Consider the following 27172-nt stretch of genomic DNA (forward strand, 5'->3'; position numbering starts at 1 on the left):
TATGGCATCTTTGCCAGCCTTAAAGGACAAGGAAAGTTAAACTAAACTAAAGAAGTAGGCTAGAAATGTTGTACTTTACGAGCTTCTGTACCAGCCCTGGGCAATCACAGCCCTTTAGCAGTCAAGATCTGTGTTTCCAAAGATGCCCCAGTAGCTCCCCATCTTCTTTTCTGCTGATTCACTGCACATGCTCTGTGCTGCTGCTGTCACTTACTGTGCTTAGGGACCCACTCACAATATACAGTACACATAGAATATAAGTGTCACAATATAAGACTGATTAGTAATTAGTACAGATAATTACTACATGGCAGCACAGAAACCAGTGCAATTAGCATCGGAATTTAATAATCAGCCCTGTAGCATCAGCTTATATTACAGACAAACCTCATTTTCTGCTAGATAATTTGCAATGACCCCTAACGTCTCAACAGCTGCTCAGAGCCCACTGAGCATGCGAGTGCAGTATATAAAACATGGCATTTTTAGCCCTATTCATTTTTAATGTTTAGTTCTCTTTTAAAGGGGAACTGCAGCTAAATTAAAATAAAAAAAATGACAGTAAAAGAAAACATAATTCTAACTAACTTTCCTTTGTATATTAATTTACACATTTCAAACGGTTATTTACAGATCAGTTGTTAATTGGCTGTTTTTTTTTTTATACATTGTTTCAAGAGTCAGAGTTAGCAGTGCAGAAAATAAAAAGTGGCAGACAGATACATATTAAGTAGCAATTATATTTACAAATAATATGTGCTTTATAATTATTTTTCACTTTCATTATTAATAAACTGCAATGGGAATTTCATATAATTTCAGTGAGAAAAAAAGACAGTGTTTTATTTAAACGCCAATTTCTCAAGCCATTCTTTTACATATCTTCATAACAGTAAACAGCCAGATGGGTGATCTAAGGCCCTAATCTAAGGCCCTAATAAAACCAACTCTGCAGATAATGTTAGGTTGACTGGTTGCTGGTCACCAACTCAAGATATAGTGGGAAATGACAATGTACGTTTTGGGCAGCCCTTTTTGTACGTTTTGTACAGTAAATTAGCAACCTGGCATACCGAGCTCAACTGCAAAAATAGTAGAGAAAGGTAAAAAATAAATGAAATCTATAAAAAAACAATAAAAATTATTTCCAAAAAGTAACACAAACCTTGTTAGGGTTCATTTAGAATTCAAATGAGTGCACAGAACAGTGTGCAAAGTTTCACCATGTTTTTTTACCTAAAATGTAGTTTGTTTTATTTTTTAAAAAAAAGGTTTAAAATTATGCAACCCAAAATGTATTTTTTTCACAGAATTCCAATTATGGTCACAAGGAGGCATTTCACACGGCACATCTGTGTATCCTTGGAGTTCAACTAGTCATATTCATAGCAATTAAACCATTCATAATTCATACAATTTTTGATTATGTGATCACAGGCAATCCAACTCAGGATAAACAAATATGGTCACACAGCATAATCTGAATGGAATAGTCCAAACTCAGTTTTGATTTCTTTAGTACTCAATGGTGTCGTTTCTACTATGCTATATTTGTTGATGTTATGGACAGCCTTGCCAGAGAGGGATTACAATCCACTAAATGCACAGCGTGATTCAATTATCTGATTAAAAATTATTACTACAATTTGGGGAGGGGAAGGACTGTAAAGAAATCAGATTCTTAGAGTCTTGGGAAAATAATTCATAAATATTATACCTTCCACCACATTTAGGGGCAAATTTACTTACCTCTGAAAATTAGCCAGCGACGGCTTCGCTCACAGCGCAACATTCGCCATGTGTAGATTTGCCCGGAAAACGCTAATTCACTAAATCCGAAGTTGCATCCAGGGTGCCGAACGCTGGCCAAGTTGCGCTAGCGTTACTGCACCAAGCAAAGCGAGGTTGCGTTAGTGTTGCCTAATTTCAATATGGCGGGAATGGACGTATATGTTGCAGCAAATCCATTACACTACACAAGCCCGGGAAACCATAAAAGAAAATAGAGTTATTAAATTGCCCTACACATGAGCCCACTGTATAGTTTATGTGCCATATGTTGGGAAATGTAGGGGGGAAGCGGGTTACCCCAAAAAAAAATTATGCTCTTTTGCAGCCTATCACCCTGAAAAAAGGAAACGACGCCAGCGTTTTTTGGGTCTTTTCAAATTTTGAGGAAGTCCTATCTACTCTATTGCACTTCATCTGGTCTGAGGTGGCGAAGGCAAGTCTGGCGCAAAGGGTAATGTTCAGTAAAATCCGCATCTTAGTGAAATTGCGTAGTTGCGTCTGTTCGCCAGAGCACAAATTCGCAAGGCGTTAGGGAGCAAAGTACCACTAAAGTATATCTCCTTCGCTAGCGAAATTATGCCAGCGACCGTTAGTAAATCTATGAAGTACCGAAAGCACATCACGCTGGCGAATTTTAAGTCTTAAGTAAATTTGCCCCATAGTTTCTGACCATTGTTTAGGGAAAGTCTAAATTTATTTTCTATGAATATCAACCTAATTACAGAGCAACCCAATTAGGGCAATTGTTAAAAATATTGTGGTCATAGACGTTAAGATTTTTAAAAGATTTTTTCATCATCGTAAGACCAATCATTGTACGATTTGTCCATCAACTAAAAAGACCATACAAGCGATATTGTCTAGTTAAAGTCAGGAAAATGGTAGCTGCCAGCTTGGCCCTGCAAACTATTGTACAATGGATAAATTTCACTGTGAACAATTAAAATTTTCTAACCGATGATCGCTTTTCTGACCGATGTTGGATGAAAAATCGGTAGATGCATGATTGTTCGGTGCCAAAAACTATGGCCAGCATTAATATAACATTATAAAAAATTCCCTCTAGGGAACTTTGTCCTTTGACCATTGGGGGGGAGGAGCATGTCATAAATCAGTGCACAGCACAAAGGAGTTACAATACCCACAGGTAAGTTAATACTGAAAATGAGGCCTCCTCCCAGCCGCCGCTACTGCAAGCCTCAACTGGACTGCACTCACACCAAAACTGAAAAAAAAAATCTGAAATGAGCCTGTAATGCGTTTTGGAGCACATTCCTACAAAACAAAGTGACCTAAGGGCAAAATAACTAACCTACATTATGCATTTCTACAGAATGAGAATGGAAAAATAAAATCCCTAAAGATGTTAACCTAAAAAGAACTCATAAGCATATTCACTCTTAAACTGGCCATAGACGCAAAGATCCGATCGTACGAATCCTCTATTCGTACGATTTTCGAACCGTGTGTGGAGAATCCCGACATTTTTCGTCCCACAGAGATCGGTCGTTCAGTCGATTGGACAGGATAAAAGATTTCTGTCGCCGATATCTCTGCATGTATTGCCGATCTGACGATTTTCAGTGGGAGACTGTCACTAGCTTTGTCACACATAAACTTTCGTTTGATTGCTGTTAGGGGCAGAACATCGGCTGATCTGTTCTTTTACTACTTTATTTAAACTGAAGTTTAGTGGCAGGTCGGGAGATGGAGAAGTCCAATCGTTCGAGGATTCGTACGATCGGATTTTGGCGTCTATGGCCAGCTTTAGGGCAGTACCCAATGGGGAGATTTGTCTCCCACAATTATTTATGCACAACTGAGAGCGACTAATGTCCCAAAAATGCATCTACATTAAAAATAACTATAATCGCCGGTGGTAAAACCTAAATATTACGAACCCGAAGTTTCATCCCGAGGCAATGCCCCCGACTGGCCCTAGTCAGCACTTGCCTGAAGACCATTGGGGATTGAAGCATTATAATAGGGTGACCTTTACAATTATATTTCTAAATAATGGAAATCTGATCATATCAGCACTTGGGATAGGATGACCATACTGTACAAATATCTGCTTGTTTGGCCATCTCCCTAACTTGCAGATACTATATTTATGTTTGACTTTAGCAAACTGGAACCAAAGTCGTATTAGCACAGGTGGTATAAAAGCACTGTTTATTTCCTATGGGTGCACAGAAAGATCTACAGCACCAACTATTTTTTTTCATGTTTCCTCCTTGCACCAGCAGACATATCTTACACACTACTTGATATGAATAAAGCACACACCAAATATTGTATGTAGGCCTACATCAACCTTATATCAAACATCACATAAGTGCCTGGGGCCACACTACCCTTAGGGTTGTTATACTTGGACTTTTGTTTGCAATTTATGACAGATGCTCAGGTTGCATTCTGGATAACAGGTCTCTGTACTCCATTTCAATATCATGAGATCATGAGACATCCTTCATCTGAAAGTAACCATGTGCAGATTCCTTCTCCTCCCCCCTCCCAAAAAAAACGTAGAATTTATATTTTGCAATGACCCAAACATACTGGAACACGACATATACAACATCAGAAACACTTACTTACTCATGTGCCTGTATTTAATGTAATCCAATTACTGAAGCCTGCTTCTGCACTGTTACCTAATTAACCGCAAAACCACAGAAGAAAAAGCTTACCTGCTCCATAGGCTTTGGCCACCAGCCATGCCAGATTGCAGGCAGCTTTAGCTCTATTAAAATCATAGTGGTCAAAGGGCTTGATGGACGGCACAATGAAGGTCCGCTTCACATCCTGACCTCCTTCGGCAATGTCCACCATGGTTACGATTTTTCTGGTCTTCAATCTTACATGTTTTAGATCATAAATCCTGTTGGGTTAGGTTATCCTTTTGTTGTAGTTATAACAGAGATCAGTATGGGATATGTCTAACCCCAAATTATCGTTTAGTTGTGACTTCTTACATGAAAGTCAAGTGGGACCACAACCCTCGGTGTTGATGCTAAACCACAATGAGTGGACGTCATTCAACTGAATAGTAAGAAGAACAGAGAATAGATAGCTGTCAGTGCCTAATGTTAGTGTTGATTCAGCCAGCTCATGTACAATAAATAAATGTCCAGAAAGACTTTGCTGGGGTGTTGCCCTTGTTTTCTAACACTTTTAGTGTTATATTGTAGTGTTCCCAATATCTGCCAGACTTCAGATCAATCCTTTAATGTATGAACATCACTTGATCCTGATTGTCCCTAAATTGTAAATGTTGATGAGTAATTATTGATGGAATCTTGTTGATCACTCAGTGATCATGTGCACATTTTCTATTGATAAACCAAATAAAGGCCCACAAAAAACACGGAGATGCGACCAGTGATCCTTTTCGCAGCAATGACCTTCTACGTGCGATCTTTTTAATGGAAAGAAGAAGCAGAAGGTCTGGTGCCGGGCAGATGCTGCTGCCAAGCGGAATACTCTGCAGGCAAAGCCATAGCAGCAGCCAGAGATTGTCTATAAATCAGTGACAGCGGGAATTCCTCTGGATAGGGCTCGTGCACGGAGAGATGCGATAGTCGCTACGTTACGGTATTTCGCTCTCTCCTCATCCTACTCTGCTGTGTGGACCATTACACACTGACCTGCTGCCACGCATCCCGCCAATACCATCAGCTCCGAGTGGGAAGCCACCGAATTCGAGTGTCCGCTATCACCGCGACTGTATCACCGCGACTGTGTGACCGCTGGCAGCAGCACTGCTTACCAATCGCTAGGGGACGAAGGCTGCATATACCGCTTTGGCTGCCGCTGCCCTGTACCGAGTCGTGCCCGATTACTCTACTACCTCGTATGTGACTACAGGAAATTTCCAAAAAGGATTTCGGGATTGAAAGGAGACATCGGATCCAAGGCCTTGACAGCGCTCTATTAGCCGAACCCCTCCTCTTTGGATTAGTCCATGGGCCGCTACTCCTCCTATCCCTCTATTCCTTTCTGTATCCTTTATCCTTCCACTCCACCCTCTATCCCTCCCCCGTTTCCTCTTCTCTCCGCCTGCCGCCGCTGCGGGTTTTCCTGCCGCACTGGATGAAAATAGTTGATAGTACTGCGCTTGCGTAAAGTGACTCAAAAACCCACACATGGTGCGCACGCGCACCAAATGCTTCTTTGGCGTGTGGAGTATCGTTTGCGCAGGCGCAGAATGCATATGCTCCCACGTAATACGGTGCCAGGTACTACAGCTCCGGGCGCTAGCAGAGCGCAACAACTTTGTTCCGGAAGTAGTAGTTTCCACTGCACTTTCGTTTCTCTGGGACAGCTTAATCGGCATGGGAAGTGAAGGAAGTGTCTGGTAACCCTCCCAACAGCCAGCAGGTAATCACTGGTCATGCGTTTTAACGCAAACATCTTATTGGTTGCTATGGTTTACTGCCCCAGGGCAGACCTAGTGCCTTTTATGACATATGCGGGATAGTGTTACCAAAAAGTTTGTTTGTTTTAGAAAACAGTATTCGTTTATTTACGAACAGAATGGAGTGATTGAGCTCGTTGTCAGTGTTCCTCTCGTGTATTCGTTTATTTACGAACAGAATGGAGTGATTGAGCTCGTTGTCAGTGTTCCTCTCGTGTATTCGTTATGGCTTGTTTAAAGGAGAACTAAACTCTAAAAAATGAATATGGCTAACATGCCATATATTATATACCGAACTTGTTGCACCGGCCTAATGTTTCAGCTTGTCAATAGCAACAATGATCCAGGACTTCAAACTTGTCACAGGGGGTCGCCATCTTGGAAAGTGTCTGTGACACTCACATGCTCAGTGGGCTCTGAGCAGCTGTTGAGAAGCTAATCTTAGGGGTTGTTGCAAATTATCAGGCAGAAAAAGGTTTGTCTGTTATATAAGATGATGCTACAGGGCTGATTATTAAATTCTGATGCTAATTGCACTGGTTTCTGTGCTGCCATGTAATAATCATCTGTATTATTTACTAATCAGCCTTATATTGTGACATTTATATTCTATGTGTACTGTATATTGTGAGTGGGTCCCTAAGCTCAGTAAGTGACTGCAGCACAGAGCATGTGCAGTGAATCAGCAGAAAAGAAGATGGGGGCTACTGGGGCATCTTTGGGGGCACAGATCGTCCCTGCTAAAGGGCTGTGGTTGCCTTGGGCTGTTACAGACACATTTCTAGCTACTTATTTAGTTAAGCTTTAGTTCTCATTTAAAGGGGAATTATAACCCTCTTGTTCAAAGAAGACATATAGCATACCTAAATACCTCTCCAATCTTCTAGGCAATAATGAATAATATATTTTGCTGGTTTCACTTTGGGCTAAAAATTAATATCTTTAAAAATGGGCCCTTTATTGGATCTTCCTATAGATCTGTTTCAAATGAGGAGGTGGGCAAGTCCTCACGGTTGCTGCCACAAACGCAGTGGGAGGGGAATAGCCAGCCACAGCCCTGCATTCACACAGGCGAAAACAGGCTTCAATTTTCTGTCAGGTCAACCTTGCTACTTGTTGGCCCCCTGCCCAGCCTGGGAAAGGCGTCAACAGGTAGTGAAACAGATGGGTGCGACTTGCAGTTTTTTTTTGCAGAATGTTTCAATAAATCAACCGTAAACACTACTTTTTTTTAATCAGTTCATCTGTATTTAAAGGAATAATGCACTGGCACATTCAAAGTTTTTCACACAATATGACTCATTTGACATGAGCTCAGCGAATAGGATTTTTGCTAAACATACTTTTTAATTATGAAATATCTATGGTTTTTATTTTTCTCTGCTGCTCGGCCTCATACACTAGGAAATTGGAATCAGACTTAAGCTGGCCATACATTGGCCCATAAAGTCTATCGACTTGACCCATCCAGACCCATATTAACAAACAAGCAGATCCCTTCCCAATTTGCCTATCTATCCACTGGGAAAATATGGTTTACCCAGTTAAGCAAATAAGTGGAAAATACAGGGGCCTTGGGGACCTTATCAACACTTATGATGTCCTCACCCATCAGGGATTTTCAATGCTGGCCAGATAACAGGGTATCGGGTAGGCCTTGCCGCATTTGTTCTGGAAAAATATACTAGCTTTTATATAATTCTATTTTTTCTATTAAAAACAATCACATCAAAGATCAGTGTTACCAGCCTGTTGGCAATCCTAATCGGCTTGTGTGAGGCCAACTTAAATTACTTGTTACCAAGTGGTAAAAAAAAAATTCCTTGGAAACAGAAAAAAAATAAGCCCTTTCTTCCCTGGTGCAGCATTTGTTAAGGTTGGCAACTCTGGAAAATTAGAAAATCCAATTATTTGGCAAGACCACAAGTGGCACGTAAAAAGGTTAAAAGTCATCTTATAGTCCTCCCCAAAGTGCAGCAATTGTTTCTAATCAAGATCACTTGTATCCTTAGCAGCAGTGTTAGCACAAACTGGAATGCTCCAGGCCAAGCTGCCAAAAGTTCTGTTTTTAGGCATGATCACATTTTTTCATAAATGACTCCTTCGTGTTTACTAATTCTATAGTGCATAAATAATGTATGCTCTATTTGGTACATAAAAAAAAGATCCCTGTAATTTAGGCTTTAGTGCAGGTTAGAAGAATGTTAGATTTGCCATATTTACAACGTCCGTAAGTTTTTAGCAGAAACTGTAAGGAGCATTTACTTGTCTGAATTGTCTGATGTCTTCTCTTCACTTCCGGCATTTTAACATCAGTCAGCATTGGAAAAGGATCAACGACACTGCTAAGTTGAGCCCAAACACAGATAATCGGTCATCAACACCATTATCGGGACAAGGCATCGGGACAAGAGGGGAAAAAGAAAGCCTTTAAACACTAATATTCTATAGCTGTGGAATTTTCAGCAGGCATAACCTGTGTTTTTGCACAGTGAAAAATATCTATAAATATATATATTATATAATGTTGACTTAAAAAGCTATTTCCAGATGTGCTTTACTGTTTATCAGCTCTGATAGAAAACTTTTGTTTCTGGGGCAGCACATTTTGGATGAAAGCATGTGCAATAAATGTATTTTGTAATGGTGTATAGTAGACCTACTAGAATGTGCTCACCTACTCAGGGAGTGAGGTAATGTTAGAATAGGGATATTCCATATGTAACTAGGCTGTGCCCTTTGCCCAGATCAGCCCTGATGATGGTGGTTAGTATGTGTTTCACTCTTAGGGCTTGAGAAAGGAGGGATTCCTCTCTGAATGTCATTGCATTCAATTATAAGTTGATGCTGTCATTAGAGTAGTGAGTATCTACTTATCAATATTCAATCAATTCAGTTCATTGTCAGGCTAAAAGCTCAAACAAACCAGAATATCTATCTGAAATAAAATATGAGACTGTATTTGCGCTCATGTGTTTTTCCCTACAGGTCTGCAGCATGCGTCTGTTCCTGCTAGTTGCTTTATACCTTTCACCAGTATATGGGGACTATACTGACGAGTGGATTGATCCCAGTGATATGCTTAACTATGACGCAGCCTCTGGAAAGATGAAAAATAAACCCCAGGTATAGAATCTCTGCTTTTTTCAATTTCATATTCTGTAAACAAGAATTCTACGTCTCAGATTGTCCTGTTTTACTAGATAGACTTTGTGAATTTTCAATATTTAGCAGTTATTGTATATTCTTTTTAAAAGATAACTAACTCACTGGTTGTGGTGATTCTTGTTGGTAGCTACACTTCATGGTGAACAATTCTCCTGAATCTGTTCAGTGTGATGACGTGCCACACTTCTAGGCAGCTGAATAGACAAACCTATGGGGTATTGAGTTCTGAACATTTTCTTATAGGGCACCAATCATAACTAATATCATTTCCTAAGTAAATACACTATGTGAAAGTTCAAGAAATCAGATTTTTAAAACAGTTAGAATTGTTTGTATAATGTAAATCATCAGCTCACTATACCTTCTGCAAGATCATCCCTATCTCCACTGCAGTTCTAGCTGAGGCAGGCATCTTGGATTTCACTGGCTCCTCCTACCTATATCTTCCCAGCCAACTGCAGCTCTGAAATCTCACACATGCTCAGTTGAAATTCCTTGTTGCTTATCAACCCTTCTAAGCTATTTTCAAAATCAGCCAAACCTGTGTGTTAGCTGCTGTACAGTAGTGCTGCCACCTGCTGGAAGTTAGTGTGTGCCCTTCATTTGCATAATAACATCACCAGCAGGGGACAAGATAGGGAAATCTCCTGATACTTCTAGTGGAGGAGTTTACTAAAACAAGGCATTCTGGGTAGAATACTCAAAGCAGTGTTACAATCCGAGCATGCTCCTGAAATTTGCATATTAGTGTCTCTGTTATAGTTTCAGTATGGCCTCCCTCAGTGAAAGAACCCATTTGACAAAGTAAGGGATTTTTTAAAACCTGCAGTTTTTTTCAAAAAACGATGTGTCGTTTGATTAAACGTGTTTATGTTGTACTGGTCAGATTGTTAATATGTGTTCGATTTTGGCTGTGATAGGTGCCCTTTATGGGGTGGATGAAAGCATTTTACCGTCTCTACTTTTTAAGTTTGTTTACTTTTTAGTAACTGTTTGGATTTGTCCAATAAAGAGGTATTGTTATTATTGATGCATTTTTATAAAGAGTAAGGATCTTTATCATCACTGTATCATTTACTATTATAACTACGCAATATCTCATTTTCCTGCAGGTGGAAAGTACACAATCCTACTATTCAGTAGAAAATACTGTTTCACAGGTATGAGAACTTGGCGCATGAAGTTATAAATCATAAACAACTAGATAATTTGGTGTATCACTTTTTTTCTGTTGTCTCAGGGGGACACAGGCAACAAATGGGGTTAAGCTCCACCCTCCAGGAGGCAGTACACTTGAATTATAATTTATAATTAATGTTTTTAAAAATTAGTGGTGAGCACAACTTTCCCATGCTTGTTATAGTTTATACAGGAGCAGTGGCCAGCTCCACGTTGTAGCTCCCACCCTTTCCAGCTATAGGGGCAAATTCACTAAGATTCGTAGTTGTGCCAGCGTCCGCTTCGCCGGGATTCGCCAGGCGTATTTTCGCCAGCGCTACGCAAATTCACTAAAATCCGAAGTTGCGTTAATTTGCCAAGCAACTCGAAGTTACGATAGCGATGCTTAATTTGCATACGGCGCCAAATTGAAGTTACAATGGAGGTATATGTAGCATCACTACACAAGCCTGGGAAACCTTCAAAACGGCAAATAAAATTTTTATTTTACCCTACACATGTGCCCACTGTATAGTTAAGGTGCCATGAGTTAGGGGTTGTATTTTCCTGCAGGTGGAAAGTACACAATCCTATTATTCAGTAGAAAATACTGTCACAGGTAGAGGAACTTGGCACATTAAATTTTAAATCATAAACAACTAGATAGTTTGGTGTATCGCTTTTTTTCTGTTGTCTCACAGGGACACGGAACATATGGGGTTAAGCTCCACCCTCCAGGAGGCAGGACACTCCAATAATAATTAAGGGGGCCCTACACTGTACCCAATCCAATCAGTTTTTCAAGTACCCTCTTCAAGGAGGATGGACAGCCAGTATATGAAGAGACTTCTACAGTCAGCCAACGCTGACACCCTGGGTAACACCAGGTGCAGGGCTACCTGTATCCTTTAGTTTTAGACCCCTTGGTTGGATAGCCCATCTGAGTCAGCTCCGTTGCCCATTTTGAGCTGTAAAGGCCACCCAGACATTCCCTGCAATCCTGGTCAGAAACACATAGTCTGGCCCTCTCATTGCTATTAAATTCTCACAGTAACTTCCCCCAGCGTCTCTCCCCCCTCACAACATCAGCTCTGGGCTCCCTGTCTTCCCTACTGCTTGGCCGTTTCCACGGAAACCTCCATGGGTCCCTCCTCTGCTCTCTCTACCTGGACAATCTCCTCTTGAATGCCATGACGGAAGAGAAAGCCAGGGAGGATCTACATCAAGAAATATCACTTCTTCAGGATTTCAGCTGTACCATCAAGTAGTCAAAATCCAACCTACACCCAAGTCATTAGATGACATACCTGGGTTTCAAATACAATACGATTTCGCAGTTAGTATGCTTTCCCCAGGACAATTAGACCAGGATCAGAGATCGGATACGGCTGTAGCTCTGCACTCGGAAACCTGCAGTGTACATGGCAATGAATTTGCTCAGGTTAATGGTATCATCCACATCCCGGCTTCCTATCCACAAGCCAATCCTGGGCAACATGGGATTGGACTGTAATATCCACGGATGCCAGCCTACAGGGTTGGGGTGTGACATGGGGAAATCTATCTGCAAAAGTTCTATGATCTCCCAAGGAGTCCAAACTGCCAATAAACATTTTGGAGTTATGAGCTGTAAAATTAACCCTCACCCACTGGTCCCATCATGTACAAGAACAGGTGGTGCTTGTACAGAGCAATAATGCCACAACATTCCAGGAGTGTCCAATATGAAAGCAGATTTCCTCAGTCTAAACCAGTCTGGACCTGGGGGAACGGGAACTTCACCCATAGGCCTTCGCAGAGCTTGTGCGATGCTGGAGTCAGCCCCAGATCGAGCTTATGGTGTCCAGATCCAACTGCAAAGTGTCGAGATTTTTGGTCCGCTACCGGGACCCAGTGGCAGCATGGGTGGATGCCATGACTCAACATTGGTGATTCGACCTGGTCTATGTCATTCCACCTCTTCCCATGATGACGCAGTCGCATGTCACAGTAATTGTAGTAGCTCTAAACTGACCTTGGAGAACCTGGTTACGTCTTTGTCTGGACTTGCTCCATGAGGTCAGTGGGAGCCTCCTGGGATTGACGCCACTCTGCCTCACTGGATTAGATCTGCAAAGCAGCTACCTGGTCCTCTGTGCACATGTTCAAAAAATTCTACAGACTAGACATGTTTGCTTCGGCTGAAGCTTCTTTTGGCTGCAAGGTCTTGTACTCAGTGGTGCAACAATGTGTCCACTTCTAACTCATATCCCGCCTTCCTGCTGCTTTAGGTATGCTTTAAGTCCCCAAATGTTTCCTGTGTCCCCTTGAGACAACAGTGATACTTATGATACCACTCTTCTTTTGTACAAACTGATTGGATTAGATAAAGTGTAGGAGTGTTGAGCCGGAGTGGATCTGACACGCCCTATTAATTATTATTTAAGGGTTCTGCCTCTTGAAGGGTGGAGCTTAAGCCCATATGTTCCCTGTGCCCCCCTATCAACTATAAAGAAACAGATTTAACGGTATCAAAAAATCTTATCCATGGCTTGATAAAGGAGTGAAACTACTCCGAAACATTGCAGATGTGGTAATGTACTTGTTATAATATAATTTCACTGGATATGAATGTTAGGTGCCATTTGTAGGTGCTGATTAATAAACTTTTAAACAAAAATAAATATATATATTCACTTTAACTGCGCATTTAAGACAATGAAAGAGCAATATTTAAAGACATTCTGTTTGCAAGTAGTCTTAAATGATTTAACCATTTGCATTTGTTTTTCTGCAATTTGCATTCTGTCCACTGAAAATGTCTACCCAAAAACTCAGTCTGGCTTCTGCTACATGAGTTACATCAGCCCGGGGTCCTTTTATAGGAGCACCTCACCATCATCTTGCTTTTTCTGGATCTGGAAACCTCTTAAAATTATATTTTCTTTCCATAATTTTATTTGGGGGAAACTTCACCTTTTGGGTTTTACTAGCAACTATGCACCAGTTTGGTCAAAAATGGAAGAGTAGAACCTGTGACCTAAAAAGACATGTAAGCAACTTAAGATAAAAATAATTGTAAAATTGCATTGAAACAGCTGTTTGGTTTCTGGTGGTCAGCAGAATAGACATGCTAATAACTCAAAACCTAAACATGCTAAATATTGAAGACCAGTTAAAAAAAACAGCTTAGTTATTTGTTGATTTTATAGCATAATAAACATTAATATAAATGTAAAAAAAGTTTTTCAGAATGTTCTGTAGCTGGTTAATTGCATATAGCTTTGTTAATTTCACCTCCCAGGATGCTACACAACAGCCTGCACAGAAAGCAAATGAACTGCATCAAAATCCAGACATGACTTGCTCAGCAGAATATCAGGAGTATAAGACAAAACTGGAAAACCTCAAAGGGCAGGTAAGCCTTTACTCTGGTTCCTTCATATGCCCAATATACACACTCATTTAAGGTAAAAGCTCTGCTGTTCAGCGGCAGCATACTGCCTTCAACATGAGTTCAATGAATTGTCAAACATATTTTTTGTCTATTGTTTTAATCATGAAAAAACAGGAAAACTGAAGCTACTCCATGGTTTGTTCTTGCGAAGGTAGATAAATATGATTACCAGTGCACAATTAATCCCCCCTTGATAATGAACACCTACTAACAAAACAGTTACAACAGAGGATGAAGGTGGGGAATACTATACTTATATATTGTAATATAATTATCTACCTCTCAAGGATCAAACATCTCCATATTTGTCCTGTTTAGCTCAAGAAATCACAAAACACCTACAGTATATTGTTTGTAAAACAAAAGTCAGTAGGCCCTGTTCATTGAACTTATTTTAAACTAGTGAGTTTACTGTCCCTTTAAGACAAACACATTTGTGATCCCCCCTTCATTATTTCCAGTAGCCAATTGTTAACTACAGTTTGATAGATTTGTTGATAAATTTCTCAGAGAGATTTCAGCCCCTGCGGAGGATGCTCCCTGGCTTCAGGCTTTGTCAACAACCAATGTATGAAATTTTAATATATACTTTGTAATAGAAGTAAAGCTTATAGGCTGAAAATCTATAACATATCACAAAAACAATGTTTAATACTGTCTTAGTATGCATCACACAGGGTGTTTATCTTTTTTACATTCATATTTAAGAATTATACTTTAATATAGATTTTTTTTAATTCCAGTTGGAGGAAACCAAAAGAATGGAGAAATCGAAGAGTAAAAGTCAAGCCATTTTTAAGCGGTACCTTAATAAGATTTTGATTGAGGCCGGACGCATAGGACTTGTAAGTATGGCTAGTTCTGTAAGCTTGACAAAAGCAAGCAGGGGGATGGCTAATGGTGTGAAATTCCAAACTGAAGACCTGCTGAACAAAAAGCTATATACTGTATATACCTGAGTATAAGCCGAGTTTTTCAGCATCCAGACTGAAAAAGTCTACCTTGGCTTATACTCGGGTCAGCGGTACCCGACCCGAGTAGCTGAGATTGCAGTCACTTTTAATCATTCCTATACCAACAGTACACTTGGGGAGAGACTGCAATATCCCACAATGCCCTCTGTTGGTTATATGAAAGAATAACAGTGCGCCCTCTGTTGGTTATATGAAAGAATAACAGTGACTGCAATATCACACAGCACCCTCTGTTGGTTATATGAAAGAATAACAGTGCGCCCTCTGTTGGTTATATGAAAGAATAACAGTGACTGCACCCTCTGTTGGTTATATGAAAGAATAACAGTGCGCCCTCTGTTGGTTATATGAAAGAATAACAGTGACTGCAATATCACACAGCGCCATCTGTTGGTTATATGAAAGAATAACAGTGACTGCAATATCACACAGCGCCATCTGTTGGTTATATGAAAGATTAACAGTGACTCCAATATCACACAGCACCCTCTGTTGGTTATATGAAAGAATAACAGTGACTGCAATATCACACAGCGCCATCTGTTGGTTATATGAAAGAATAACAGTGACTGCAATATCACACGGCGCCCTCTGTTGGTTATATGAAAGAATAACAGTGACTGCAATATCACACAGCGCCCTCTGTTGGTTATACGAAAGATTAACAGTGATGGCAATATCAAACAGCACCCTCTGCACATGGTAGTGGGACAGTGGGACAATGCACACAGTAATCCGTTTGGCAATTCTCTGTCACCATCAACTTTGCAAAGAAGTCCGGTTGATCGCTGGGGGGGTCGCTTTGGCAGAATGTGCGCTGCTGGGAGACAGGGCTGTAGTTGTGTCTAGGCTTATACTAGAGTCAATAAGTTTTCCCAGTTTTCGTAGGTAAAATTAGGTACCTCGGCTTATACTCGGGTCGGCTTATACTCAAGTATATACGGTAATTCAAAACCACAATGAATAAAATATGAAGACCTGTTGCAAGTTGTCTCAGAATATCACTGCCTACAAGATAACAAGTTAAATTAGAGGAACAGTTCAGTGTAAAAATAAAAACTGGGTAAATAGATAGTATGTGCAAAATAAAAAAAATTTCTAATATAGTTAGTTAGCAAAAAAATTTAATGTATAAAGGCTGGAGTGACTGGATGTTTTAACAGAACAGAACCCAATTTCCTGCTTTTCAGCTCTCTAACTCTGAGTTAGTCAGCGATTTGAAGGGGAGCTACATGGGACATAACCGTTCAGTGAGTTTTGAATTGTTCCATAGCATGCAGCTCAGATTCAAAAGCAACAGTTATGACCCAGGTTCCCCCCCCTCAAGTATCTGATTACTTCCTGGTAACCAATCAGTGGAAACAAATAGAGCTGCAGAACAGGAAGTAGTGTTCTGGCTATTATGTTACACATCCAGTCACTCCAGCCTTAATACATTACATTTTTGGCTAACTAACTATATTCAAAACATTTTTTATTTTGCACAGCCTATCTATTTACATAATTTTTTTTTTTATACTGATCTGTTCCTTTAAAGGTCAATTACCAATGCCAAAATAAAAATCTACCTAGTAAAAGAAAACATTCTAAGCAACTTTCCAATATACATTTATTATTTATTTTATATTGTCAGTGTTTTAAAAACTATTGCTATGGAAAGCAGCATTTGCCTAACTCCTGGTTGTTCATTTATTTACAATGTTGCAAAAAGAGTTCCCCAGCAAAACAGGTCAGTAATCAGCTGGCTTGTCTTACATTGTTTCAAAAGTCCTAAGGACAGAGAATAGAACATAGACAAACACTGCTTTCAATAGTTTACATACACAAATAATTTGAAAACCATAGAACAATTGTAATCAATGTTAATGGCAATTAGAATTATGTTTTCTTTTATAAGCAAAAACATTTTTTTGGGTTGACCATGCCTTTAAAAGCAGTGATCCCCAACCAATGGCTTGCGAGCAACATGTTTCTCACTGACCCTTTGGATGTTGCTCTCGGTGGCCTCAAAGCAGGTTCTTATTATTGAATTCCTGGCTTGAAGTAAAGCATACGATTCATAAAAAAACCTGCATGGTGCCAAACCGGTCCTCCTGTAAACTGCCAGTCCAAAAAGGGACTACCAAATACAGCCCTTGTTTAGCATTCCCAGAGACTTTTTTCATGGTTTTGTTGATCCCGAACTCTTTTTACATTTGAATGTGTCTTACGGTTAATAAAAAGTTTGGGGACCCTTGCTTTAAAGCATTGTTTTTACAAAATGTGTTTGTATAAAATAAGTTTGCTAACATGCAATATCCTTTCTGTTTATCTTAGCCAGATGAGTCTTACCCTAAAGCTCAATATGATGCAGAGGTTGTGCTCACAATGGAGATGCTACAAGAAATTCAGAGTTTCCTGAACAATGGAGACTGGAATGTGGGAGCACTTGATGATGCTTTGAGCAGCACTTTAGTGCAATTCAAGCACCATAATGAGGAAGAGTGGAAGTGGAAATTTGAGGACAGTTTTGGAGTGGATGTATACACATTATTTATGGTATAGAAGGAAGAGCCAGACTTAAAAAAAAAATATGGAGTGTTTTTTTTGTTGCAGCAACATATTTAAAGGGCCAGTTTGGCATAAAATTGAAATCAAAACTTCAAATATTTAAAAAATTCATGGCTTAAATAGCCACATGCTCAGCCAAATGGGGCCAAAATGATTGTTGGTGCAAAAAGCTGGTTGGTTGGTTGCTTTGGGTTACTTGCTATGGATTACTTCCCAGGTTTAAATTGCCCAGTGTTGTTAAATGAGGCACGATGCAATCTATTATCACCTTCTTTCTGTAACCCCTTAAGTGGAGCATTTTACCACCTAAAGAACTAGCCATTTAAGTTGTTGTTGCAGTTATGTCCTTATTTCAATTGTTTCCATCTGACAATAAGCTATTGTTCTCCAATCTATATTTTTGCACTCTGGTACAGGCAGTAAGTCTTGCCAACTTTGAGTTTACCACAGGGTTTTTTTTAACATAATGGTGAAATCATAATACAAAGAATCCAGGTGCACATTTTGGAGATATGTATTTTCAGTAGGAGGGGCATCCGTAAGAGTAATTCTTCTTTTTCTTTATTTTTATATGACCTGCAGCTCATCCTATGTGTGTTGTGCTTAGTTAAACTTATTGCCACAGAGATCTGGACTCACATTGGCTGGTTCACCCAGTTAAAACGCCTCCTTATCTTAAGCATTGTGATCAGCTTTGGCTGGAACTGGATGTATTTATATAAGGTAAGCCCCCTCATCCCACCCCACCCCCACCCTCAGAAAGCAACACTACACAAATGGAAGAGGATGCCAGCGACTAACCTAAGTGCAGGTATGGTATTGTAGTAAAAATGATTCATGTTCAGTATGTATATTATTCTAAAATTAAAATGGTGAGAACAATTGGCATGTAGAACATTGTGGACCCCTTCCACTCATGGAACAAAGATAATTGGGTGACATTTCTAAAATGTCAAACAAACTAAACTAGATTTAGACCATTTTAAGCATTTCATTAGGTAAATTGAAGAAAATATTTTTATGTTGCTTCTGTCTGGAAGTTGTATTTGACTTGCATCCCCTTCACACAGCTGCCTACAACAAAGTGTGCTGCTTTCACCTTCCTAACAATTCCACAGGTTCCCCATACAACCCCCTGAGGCTGTTTATCTGTCATTCACAAGCTTATTCCCCACCTTATCCATCTATGCAGTCATCTAGGAGGCTATTTTGCTTGACCCAAGGTTACCACCTGGTTGGTTTTTAACTGGCCTGGCTGGTAAATCGCCAGCCAGGGCCAGAATTAAAAATAGACAGGAAATTCATCACCCCATATGGTGTCACCACCCACTCCCGTACCCAAAGGTCGATTTTTAGTCAATGAAAAAGGTGGCAACCGCCTAGATTGACTTCACTTTTCCTTCTCTGGTATATTTTACTTCCCCTATTGCACCTTCTTTCTCTCTCTTTGCTCTGTTAGTTGTACTGGCTGAATTTCAAGTTAACCTGAATAAGATACACCTTAGGTGTCCTCTATAATTTGGTGCACATAATGTATTATTTATTTACTCTTAACACCTCCTCCTCTCGCTCTATGCATTTTCTCCCTGTCAGTTTTAGACTTTCCTGCTAACATTGCCAATTTGTGATATCATGTACGTGTATAATGCAATGTCAAGTACATGTTTTTGACACTATATGATTCCTTTAAATGTCATCATTCCCTGTGTATGTCCTTGACTGGCACAGAACAATCCATTCTACCCTATGTTACCATATAATGTCTTTAAATATGCTTCACAAGATAACCCCTGACTAGACTGACAGCACTTACTCATCCTTCCAAGTGTATAGCCTTCCCATCTGGAGGCACATCCATTTTTGTTTTTTCTATATGTATATTGATTTTTCATCTGTGTCTGATCCCTGTTGCTCAATGCTGCAGAATGTTGGTACAATGGAAAAATGGACTCTAGCAGATTCATACTTAGACTGTGGCTTCCATATATGATTCATTGGGGTAAACCGAATACCTGGGTTTTCATATAAAAAAATATTAATCATTAATATTGATGATAAGGCTGACCTCTATTCATTCCACTGGTCTTGCTGTGAATTATATTCTGCTGTTACAGTACTCCCAGGAAAGTCATTGTTTGAATTTTTGTTTCCTGACAGGTTGCCTTTGCTGAGCGCCAGGCAGAACTAGCAAAGTTGCAGGACTTTGACAAATGTAGTCAAAAGATCAGCTGGTCCGAGAGCCTGTTTGGTGAGCCCTTCATTCATAAAAGCTAGTGGGGATAAATAAAAGCATAGTGTTCATATTGTAGAAACCCCATAACCAACATTCTTATTACAGGTGCGGGACCTGTTGCCAGAATGTTTGGGACAGGGGGCTTTCCGGATAATGGATCTTTCTGTAAATTGGATGTTCCTTCCATAATTTGGATGTTCCTTCCTTAAGTCTACTAGAAAATCATTTAAACATTAAATAAACCTAATAGGCTGCTTTTGCTTCCACTAAGGATACATTATATCTTAGTTTAGCTCAAGTGCAAGGAACTGTTTTATTTTTACAGAGACAAAGGAAATTTTTAAAAATGTTGATTATTTGGATAAAATGGAGTTTATGGAAGACAACCTTTGCATAATTCGGAGCTTTCTGGATAATGGCTTTCCGGATAACGGATCCCATACCCGTACTAAAATTCAATGTATTTTTTTTATCTTCAGTAAGTTCGTGTTTTTGAAATAGTTTCTATAAACAATTAATCTGAGCACCTAGCATGAAACATAGCTGCAGGAAAGGCAAATACTATTTATTCAAACTAAAATCTTTCAGGATTTGATCTGCTGGTGTATTTTATTATATATTTTTTATATCTATATGAATATATTTTATTATATTTTGTAATTTTCCTTAAGGTTTAAATGCTAAAAAAATCCTTTTTTGGAAAACCACCAGTCCAAAGCATTCTAGATAATTAATCCCCATGGTCATTCCAGAAATGTACATACATATAGATACTTAAGAGCACAATTTTTTTTATTGGTTCACAATACCCTTTTGTAGGATTTGTAATATTAAATGTGATGCCTTCACTAAAATATTAGACTCCCCACATCACATGGGGGTCCGGTTGGCCATGCCCCAGAACTTTAGCTTAAGGGGAATATCAAACAATTCTTGCATTGATGAGCCAACACAAACATGACCTCGGTCAAAGATGCTGTCATTGTTTTATTAAAAGGTTCAAAAACCCTTTAACATAACAAAAATAAGCCTGGTGTGTTTTGTGGGCACTTAAAGGGATTGTTCATCTTCCAAACACTTTTTTCAGCTCAGTTGTTTTCAGATTGTTGCCCATAAACAAAAACTTTTTTTCCAATTACTTTCCATCTTTTATTTTCTACAATTTACCCAAAATTTTAGGTTAAAGTTTAATGTTCTTGTCTCTGGTGTTTCAGTCTGGCAGCTCAGTTATCCACAAGCATCTGAACTGTTACAATTTGATACATTTAGTTGATCCATTTGTCAACAGTATCTGTGGAATATTAGCAACTATTATATCAATTCTAACAGATGCCTTTAATGAAACCAAGGGTTTCTGCTCAGCAGGGACAAATGTATTAATTTAAAATAGTTAGAATCTGCGACACCCCCCCCCCCTCCTTTCAGAGCTGCCTTATGAAACTTTACACTTCAATTTTAGAAAATAGAAAGTAATCGGAAAAAGTCTATTTTTGTTGAACAATCTGAAACCAACTGGACTGAAAAAAAGTTTGTAGATGAACAACCCCATTTAAAGAGATACTGAAACCAGGAATTACCTGTCCCAGGGGGACTGGTAAGCCAGGAGGGAGGGGGGCAACACAGGGGAGGGGGGAGGGTTTTTGCGCCCAGGGAATTTCCTTCTCCTTTAACTGACATGTTGAGAAGGGACAGTCAGGTTGGCAAAACATACAAGTTTACCGTTGAGGAATTTCAAGTAATAATTACATATACACACACATATGTGTTATCTATGTTTTCCCTATGCTGTAGATTGGATGAAGGGTGCTGCCACCTTCCAAAATGATCCTTGTGAAGACTACTTTAAAGCTTTGATCGTTAGTCCAACACTGATGGTCCCACCTACTAAGGTGAGTTTCCTTGTTCGCCTCTACGTGGATATGAAACATTTGGCCTTACAGTTTTTAACAACTTCAAATGAAAGCATCCCATTCACAGAAGAGGTAGCTGGGTAATACTACTTCTGCAATGTCTAGTGATTGGTTAATGCAGTATGCTATGGGGTAACAGCTATTTCTCCTTTAGTAGATGGGAGGTTGGAAATTGGAAATTCCCCCCAGGAATGTTTTGGTGGGCATTGTGTGTACCCCAGCTGGCTGTAGAGTCAATAGAGAACATAAAGATTCTTCTGCTTCTACTGGCTGATACGAATTAGCATGGGGCTAGATATAAGATGTTTAATCCTGGGAGAAAATGTGTTGCAGCCATATAGCCAACTTCAAGGCCTTTCTGATATTCTCATCAAAAATATTTTTTTTTTTGAGAAAAAATTGATGTGACAGAATTTGAGCATGTAGGTATAAGATGTGACCGTAAAGGTTGCTCAACAGAAACCTCACTTCTACTTTATTGCATATTTCTCTTTTTTTTTATGCTTCTTATTTTAGGCACTTGCCCTCACATTTACCAACTTTATAACAGAGCCACTCAAACATATTGGAAAAGGAATTGGAGAGTTTTTAAATGCTTTGCTATCAGAAATCCCTTTATTTTTTCAAGTTCCTGTACTCATTTTTATTGCAGTTCTTTTGCTGGTAAGTATTGTTGTTGTGTTGTTTGTAGTAAGTCATGATTTCGTTTCTTTCTTCTTGTGCCACTTTTTCATGGCAAATTGCATGTTGGCAAGAAAATGTTGTATACGGTTTGACCAGGCTCTTGGATTTGGCTTAAAAGGCTCTGATTCAGCACATCCCTAATTATTTTTTAAGGCAAATGTTAAATTAAGTGGTTACTCTACAAGTTGCCCAATGCCACCCCTTGTCTTTTAGGAGTGATGGGAATGGCATTTGCCAGTCACTGCACATTGGCAAATTTTGAGCCAAAATGTACGCTCTTAAGGATTTGGACCACCCTTAACCCTTCAAGTGCCAGCAGAATTTCACATTTTGGTTACGCGAAATGACAGCCGTTTTTGAAACATTTTGTGCTCTCTCACTTTAGGGGCATTTTCTGAGGGGAAACCTATAGTTTACCTAGGAAAACTATACATTGTTTTTTTCGGGAGAAACTGAGCTTTCTAAATCTGCCTGAGTTTTCATGTATTTCCACTTGTGCAAAAAAATTTATAGTGCTAAATACCAAAAAAAAATGAAAAATTACCATTTTTCATAGTATATCAATTTATACCAGAAAAATATTTCATTTTACGGATGAAAATCCAACTGATTTAGAAAGCCTTATGTCTCTTGAACGTGCCAATACCAGATATGTATAGTTTTAGGGAGATTTAGGACTTCTGTACAGCAAAAACTCCCTGCAGTATATTACCGAATTTTGAAAGCACTAAGGCAGAAAACAGCATACTTTAGATTCCAAGGCAAAAAAATCCTGAAACCGTAGGTTTACCCCAGAAAACCATACATTTTTGAAAAGTACACATTCTGCTGATTCCAAAATGGGTAACTATGTCTCTCTACTCCCAACTACCAAACATAAAAGCTTGTCTGAACATAGCGGTTTTTCTAAAATAAAATTCAAAATTCTGAAAAATCACTTCAAAGGTTTTATTTTGCTGCTCCGCATATCCCATACTATATTAGGTACCAAGAAAAATCACCTGAAATATGATTGCCAGGGGTCCACTGAACAGTTTGATACCCATTATGCATAGGTTTACCAAAGTATCTGGCATTTAGAGACACCAATATGAAGTTAGCACATCCAAATTGTTCAGGACTTTACTTCAGCTACTGAAAAATCAACACATTGACTGCATTTTTTGTGTGGTAAAAACACAGAAATATATGTTTACTCCCCAAACCCATATATTTTTGGAAAGTACACAATCTACTGAATCTAAAATGGGTACCCATGCCTTTCTGCTCCAAACTACTGAGTTGCAAGGCTTTCCCAAAATTGTCAGTTTTGGTGAAAAATCTGAAAATTGCCTCAATGCTTCAACTTTCCAGCATCATATCACCCATGTATCATTACGTACCAAGAAAAAGCATCTGAACTATGATTGCCAGGGGTCCTCCAAACAGTTTGGTGCCCACTGTGCATAGGTTTACCAAAGTATATGGCATTTAGAGGCCCCAAAATGAAGTTAGCACATACAAATAGTCCTGTGGGTAACTTCAGCTAATGAAAAATCAACACATTGACTGCATTTGTGTGAGGCAAAAACACAGAAATATATGTTTACCCCCAAAACCATATATTTTTGGAAAGTACTCATTCTACCGAATCTAAAATGGGTACCCATGCCTTTCTGCTCCAAACTACTGAGTCGCAAGGCTTTCCCAAAATTGTCGGTTTTGGTGAAATATCTGAAAATTGCCTCAAAGCTTCAACTTCCTAGCACCATATCACCCATGTATCATTACGTATCAAGAAAAAGCACCCTAAATATGATTGCCAGGGTTCCTCCAAACAGTTTGGTGGCCATTGTTCATAGGTTTACAAAAGTATCTGGCATTTAGAGGCCTCAAAATGAAGTTAGCGCATACAAACAGTCCCGTGGGTAACTTCAGCTAATGAAAAATCAACACATTGACTGCATTTTTGTGAGGCAAAAACACAGAAATATATGTTTACCCCCAAAACCATATATTTTTGGAAAGTACTCATTCTACCGAATCTAAAATGGGTACCCATGCCTTTCTGCTCCAAACTACTGAGTCGCAAGGCTTTCCCAAAATTGACGGTTTTTGTGAAATAACTGAAAAGTGCCTCAATGCTTCTACTTTCCAGCATTATATTGCCCATGTGTCATTACGTATCACAAAAAAGCACCCAAATTGTGATTGCCAGGGGTCCTCCAAACAGTTTGGTGCCCACTCTGCATATGTTTACCAAAGTATATGGCATTTAGAGGCCCCAAAATGAAGTTAGCGCATACAAATAATCCTGTGGGTAACTTCAGCTTATAAAAAAATCAACACATTGACTGCATTTTTGTGGGGTAAAAACACAGAAATATATGTTTACCCCCCAAACCCATATATTTTTGGAAAGTGCACATTCTACAGAATATAAAATGGGTACCCATGCCTTATTGCTCCAAACTACTGAGTCGCAAGGCTTTGCCAAATTTGGCGGTTTTGGTGAAATATCTGAAAATTGCCTCAAAGCTTCAACTTTCCAGCATCGTATTGTCCATGTATCATTACCAGCATAAAGCATCCTAAATATAAACATAGGGGTCTACTAAACAGTTTGATGCCTAATGTGCATAGATATACCAAACTATGTGGTGCACAGAGACCCCCAAATGACAATATGTATAGACATTTTCACGGCTGACGTGCTGGCTGCTGCAATATAAGCACCTGGTGTGTATTATGCGACATTAGACCCCCCTAACAGTACAGAGAACCCAGAAAACCATATATTTTCAGAAAGTACACAGTCTGACGAATCCAATATGGGTAAATATGTGTTTCTACTGCAAACTGCCAAACTGCAAAGCAATGCTGAACGTAACGGTTTTTATCAAATTTCTGAAAATCGTCACAAAGCTTGAATTTTACCCCATTATATGCCCCACAGTTTGTAATGTATCAGCATAAAACATCCTAAATATGAAGGCCAGGGGTCTACTGAACACTTTGATACCCAATATGCATAGATATACCAAACTATGTGGCGCACAGAGACCCCCAAATGACAATAGTGTATATACATTTTCACGGCTGACGCGCTGGCTGCTGCAATATAAGCACCTGGTGTGTGTATTATGCGACATTAGACCCCCCTAACAGTACAGAGACCCCAGAAAACCATATATTTTCAGAAAGTACACATTCTGACGAATCCAATATGGGTAAATATGTGTTTCTACTGCAAACTGCCAAACTGCAAAGCAATGCTGAACGTGGCGCACAGAGACCCCCAAATGGATATATAGTAGATAAAATTTAAAAAACAAAATAAGGCAGTAAAGCGTGAAATGCAAAAAAATCAAATAAAACCACAAAAATCAGTTTTTTTTTTTCCAGACTAGTGTAATCAGCTGTCAGAATCACAGTTTGAATATTTTAGCTGGGCCAAATAGGTTATACAGCTAGAAACAAGTGTACACAACATATGCAGAGCTGAAAATGCATTAAAATGGCTAAAAATTCAAAATTCATATAATCACTGAAATAACATACAAAAGGTATTGCACAGTACGGTTAGTGAATACGCTATTCGCAATCGCAATAAAACATTTTTTTCAGCCAAAAAAAAGACAATGCGATGATAAAAAAAAAAAAAAAAAAAGCCACAATGCCATGTATGTGCGTGTGTACAATTGGTAAATTACATGTTATGTGTGCATGTGTGTGTAAGTGACCCCCCCAATCCCCAAAAATGTATGTGTAAGTGTGAATCTAAGTGTGTATTACTGTAATAAATGTGTGTTGGTGTGTTTGTGTGTGTAATTGTTGCACTAACCTGAAAAAGTTGCTGGAGATTGTTGCAGACGATCTGGAAGGGCCCCAGGAAGAGATCTGCAACGTGATTCCTGTCCCTGTGCTGTGGGGGCGGAGCTGATCGGCGCAGTGCAGGCTGCAGCAGCAGGAAACGTAAGTGACACGTGCCTGCTACTGTTTTGGGGCCCCTGGGCGATCGCGCCCCAGGGTCCACTCGATCCCCTGCTCTGCTCGTTGCCTAGAGGATCGAAGAGGAACGGAGCGAGTGGCTCTAACAGCCGCTCCTCCACTCCAGAACCCGGAAGTGCTGCAGAACGTAGAATCTACGTTCTGTGGCACTTAAAGGGTTAATAGTGGTTTATATGAAAGATATTTGGAAAACTGAGTTCTTCCCCTCTATATGTAATTTAAAATACCACAAAGGCATTCTGTCTTGGAGTAACATGTTCCCTTACCCCCGGCAGCTTATTGAATTGTTAGCATCTCCATGTTTCTATTTTGCTCCCAGTTTTTTGGGACGAGAACCGTCTTGACTTGATGTGTCAGACAGATTAAATTCACATCAACAGGATGTACATTTCTTTATACCGTGTGTGTGTGTGTGTGTGTGTGTGTGCGCGTGTGTGTGTGTGTGTGTTCCAGACACATATCCAGTGAGAATCAATAGGCACTGACACCCCAGACTTTTTCTTACTCTTCTAATGGCAAGTTACCTGACAGTTTCAGATGTATGGATCAAAATGAACTAAAAAATCATTGCATTGCTAATACTCAAGGAAGGATTTCACCTCAAAACATAGTGTGCTTTACTGTGGCTTGTATTAAACACAGGTGTCTTTAAACCTTAATCTGCAGTAGTGCTTGTCATTTGCCTTTGCTATTCTACATTTATTGGTTTGAGAACAGCACCCACTGAGGAAGGGGCATGCCCTGGAAACGTTGCAGTCACACTTTTAAACTTGCAGGGGTTTACCTTGTGTGCAGTCATCCTGTTGTGCTGGTTAAAGCTCTTGTAGAAGGCACATAATATAATATAGTATTAAAACA

At 39.4% G+C, this 27172-nt stretch overlaps 2 protein-coding genes across 4 annotated transcripts in view; one reads left to right on the forward strand and one right to left on the reverse strand.

The window, feature by feature from the left end:
• The window catches only part of camsap2.S (calmodulin regulated spectrin associated protein family member 2 S homeolog), a 59307-nt gene extending 53422 nt beyond the window's left edge, over nucleotides 1–5885 (reverse strand). Inside the window, exon 1 of one of the 2 annotated variants that reach the window (XM_018261099.2) lies at nucleotides 4485–5885. In XM_018261099.2, the coding sequence (XP_018116588.1) occupies nucleotides 4485–4626 (142 nt within the window). In that variant the 5' untranslated portion in view covers nucleotides 4627–5885. The remainder of the gene's footprint in view (nucleotides 1–4484) is intronic. The other variant, XM_018261101.2, reaches the window with a different exon arrangement.
• A 134-nt stretch (nucleotides 5886–6019) lies between these two features.
• Nucleotides 6020–27172, forward strand: part of clcc1.S (chloride channel CLIC-like 1 S homeolog) — a 31770-nt gene continuing 10617 nt past the window's right edge. The window contains exons 1-10 of one of the 2 annotated variants that reach the window (XM_018259458.2): nucleotides 6020–6174; nucleotides 9200–9337; nucleotides 10492–10539; nucleotides 13821–13934; nucleotides 14717–14818; nucleotides 17264–17485; nucleotides 18080–18220; nucleotides 19655–19745; nucleotides 21522–21619; nucleotides 22157–22303. In XM_018259458.2, coding sequence (XP_018114947.1) covers nucleotides 9209–9337; nucleotides 10492–10539; nucleotides 13821–13934; nucleotides 14717–14818; nucleotides 17264–17485; nucleotides 18080–18220; nucleotides 19655–19745; nucleotides 21522–21619; nucleotides 22157–22303 — 1092 coding nt within the window. In that variant the 5' untranslated portion in view covers nucleotides 6020–6174; nucleotides 9200–9208. 2 annotated transcript variants of the gene reach the window in all.

Source organism: Xenopus laevis, chromosome 4S (assembly GCF_017654675.1).
Source record: "Xenopus laevis strain J_2021 chromosome 4S, Xenopus_laevis_v10.1, whole genome shotgun sequence".
NCBI lineage: Eukaryota > Metazoa > Chordata > Amphibia > Anura > Pipidae > Xenopus > Xenopus laevis.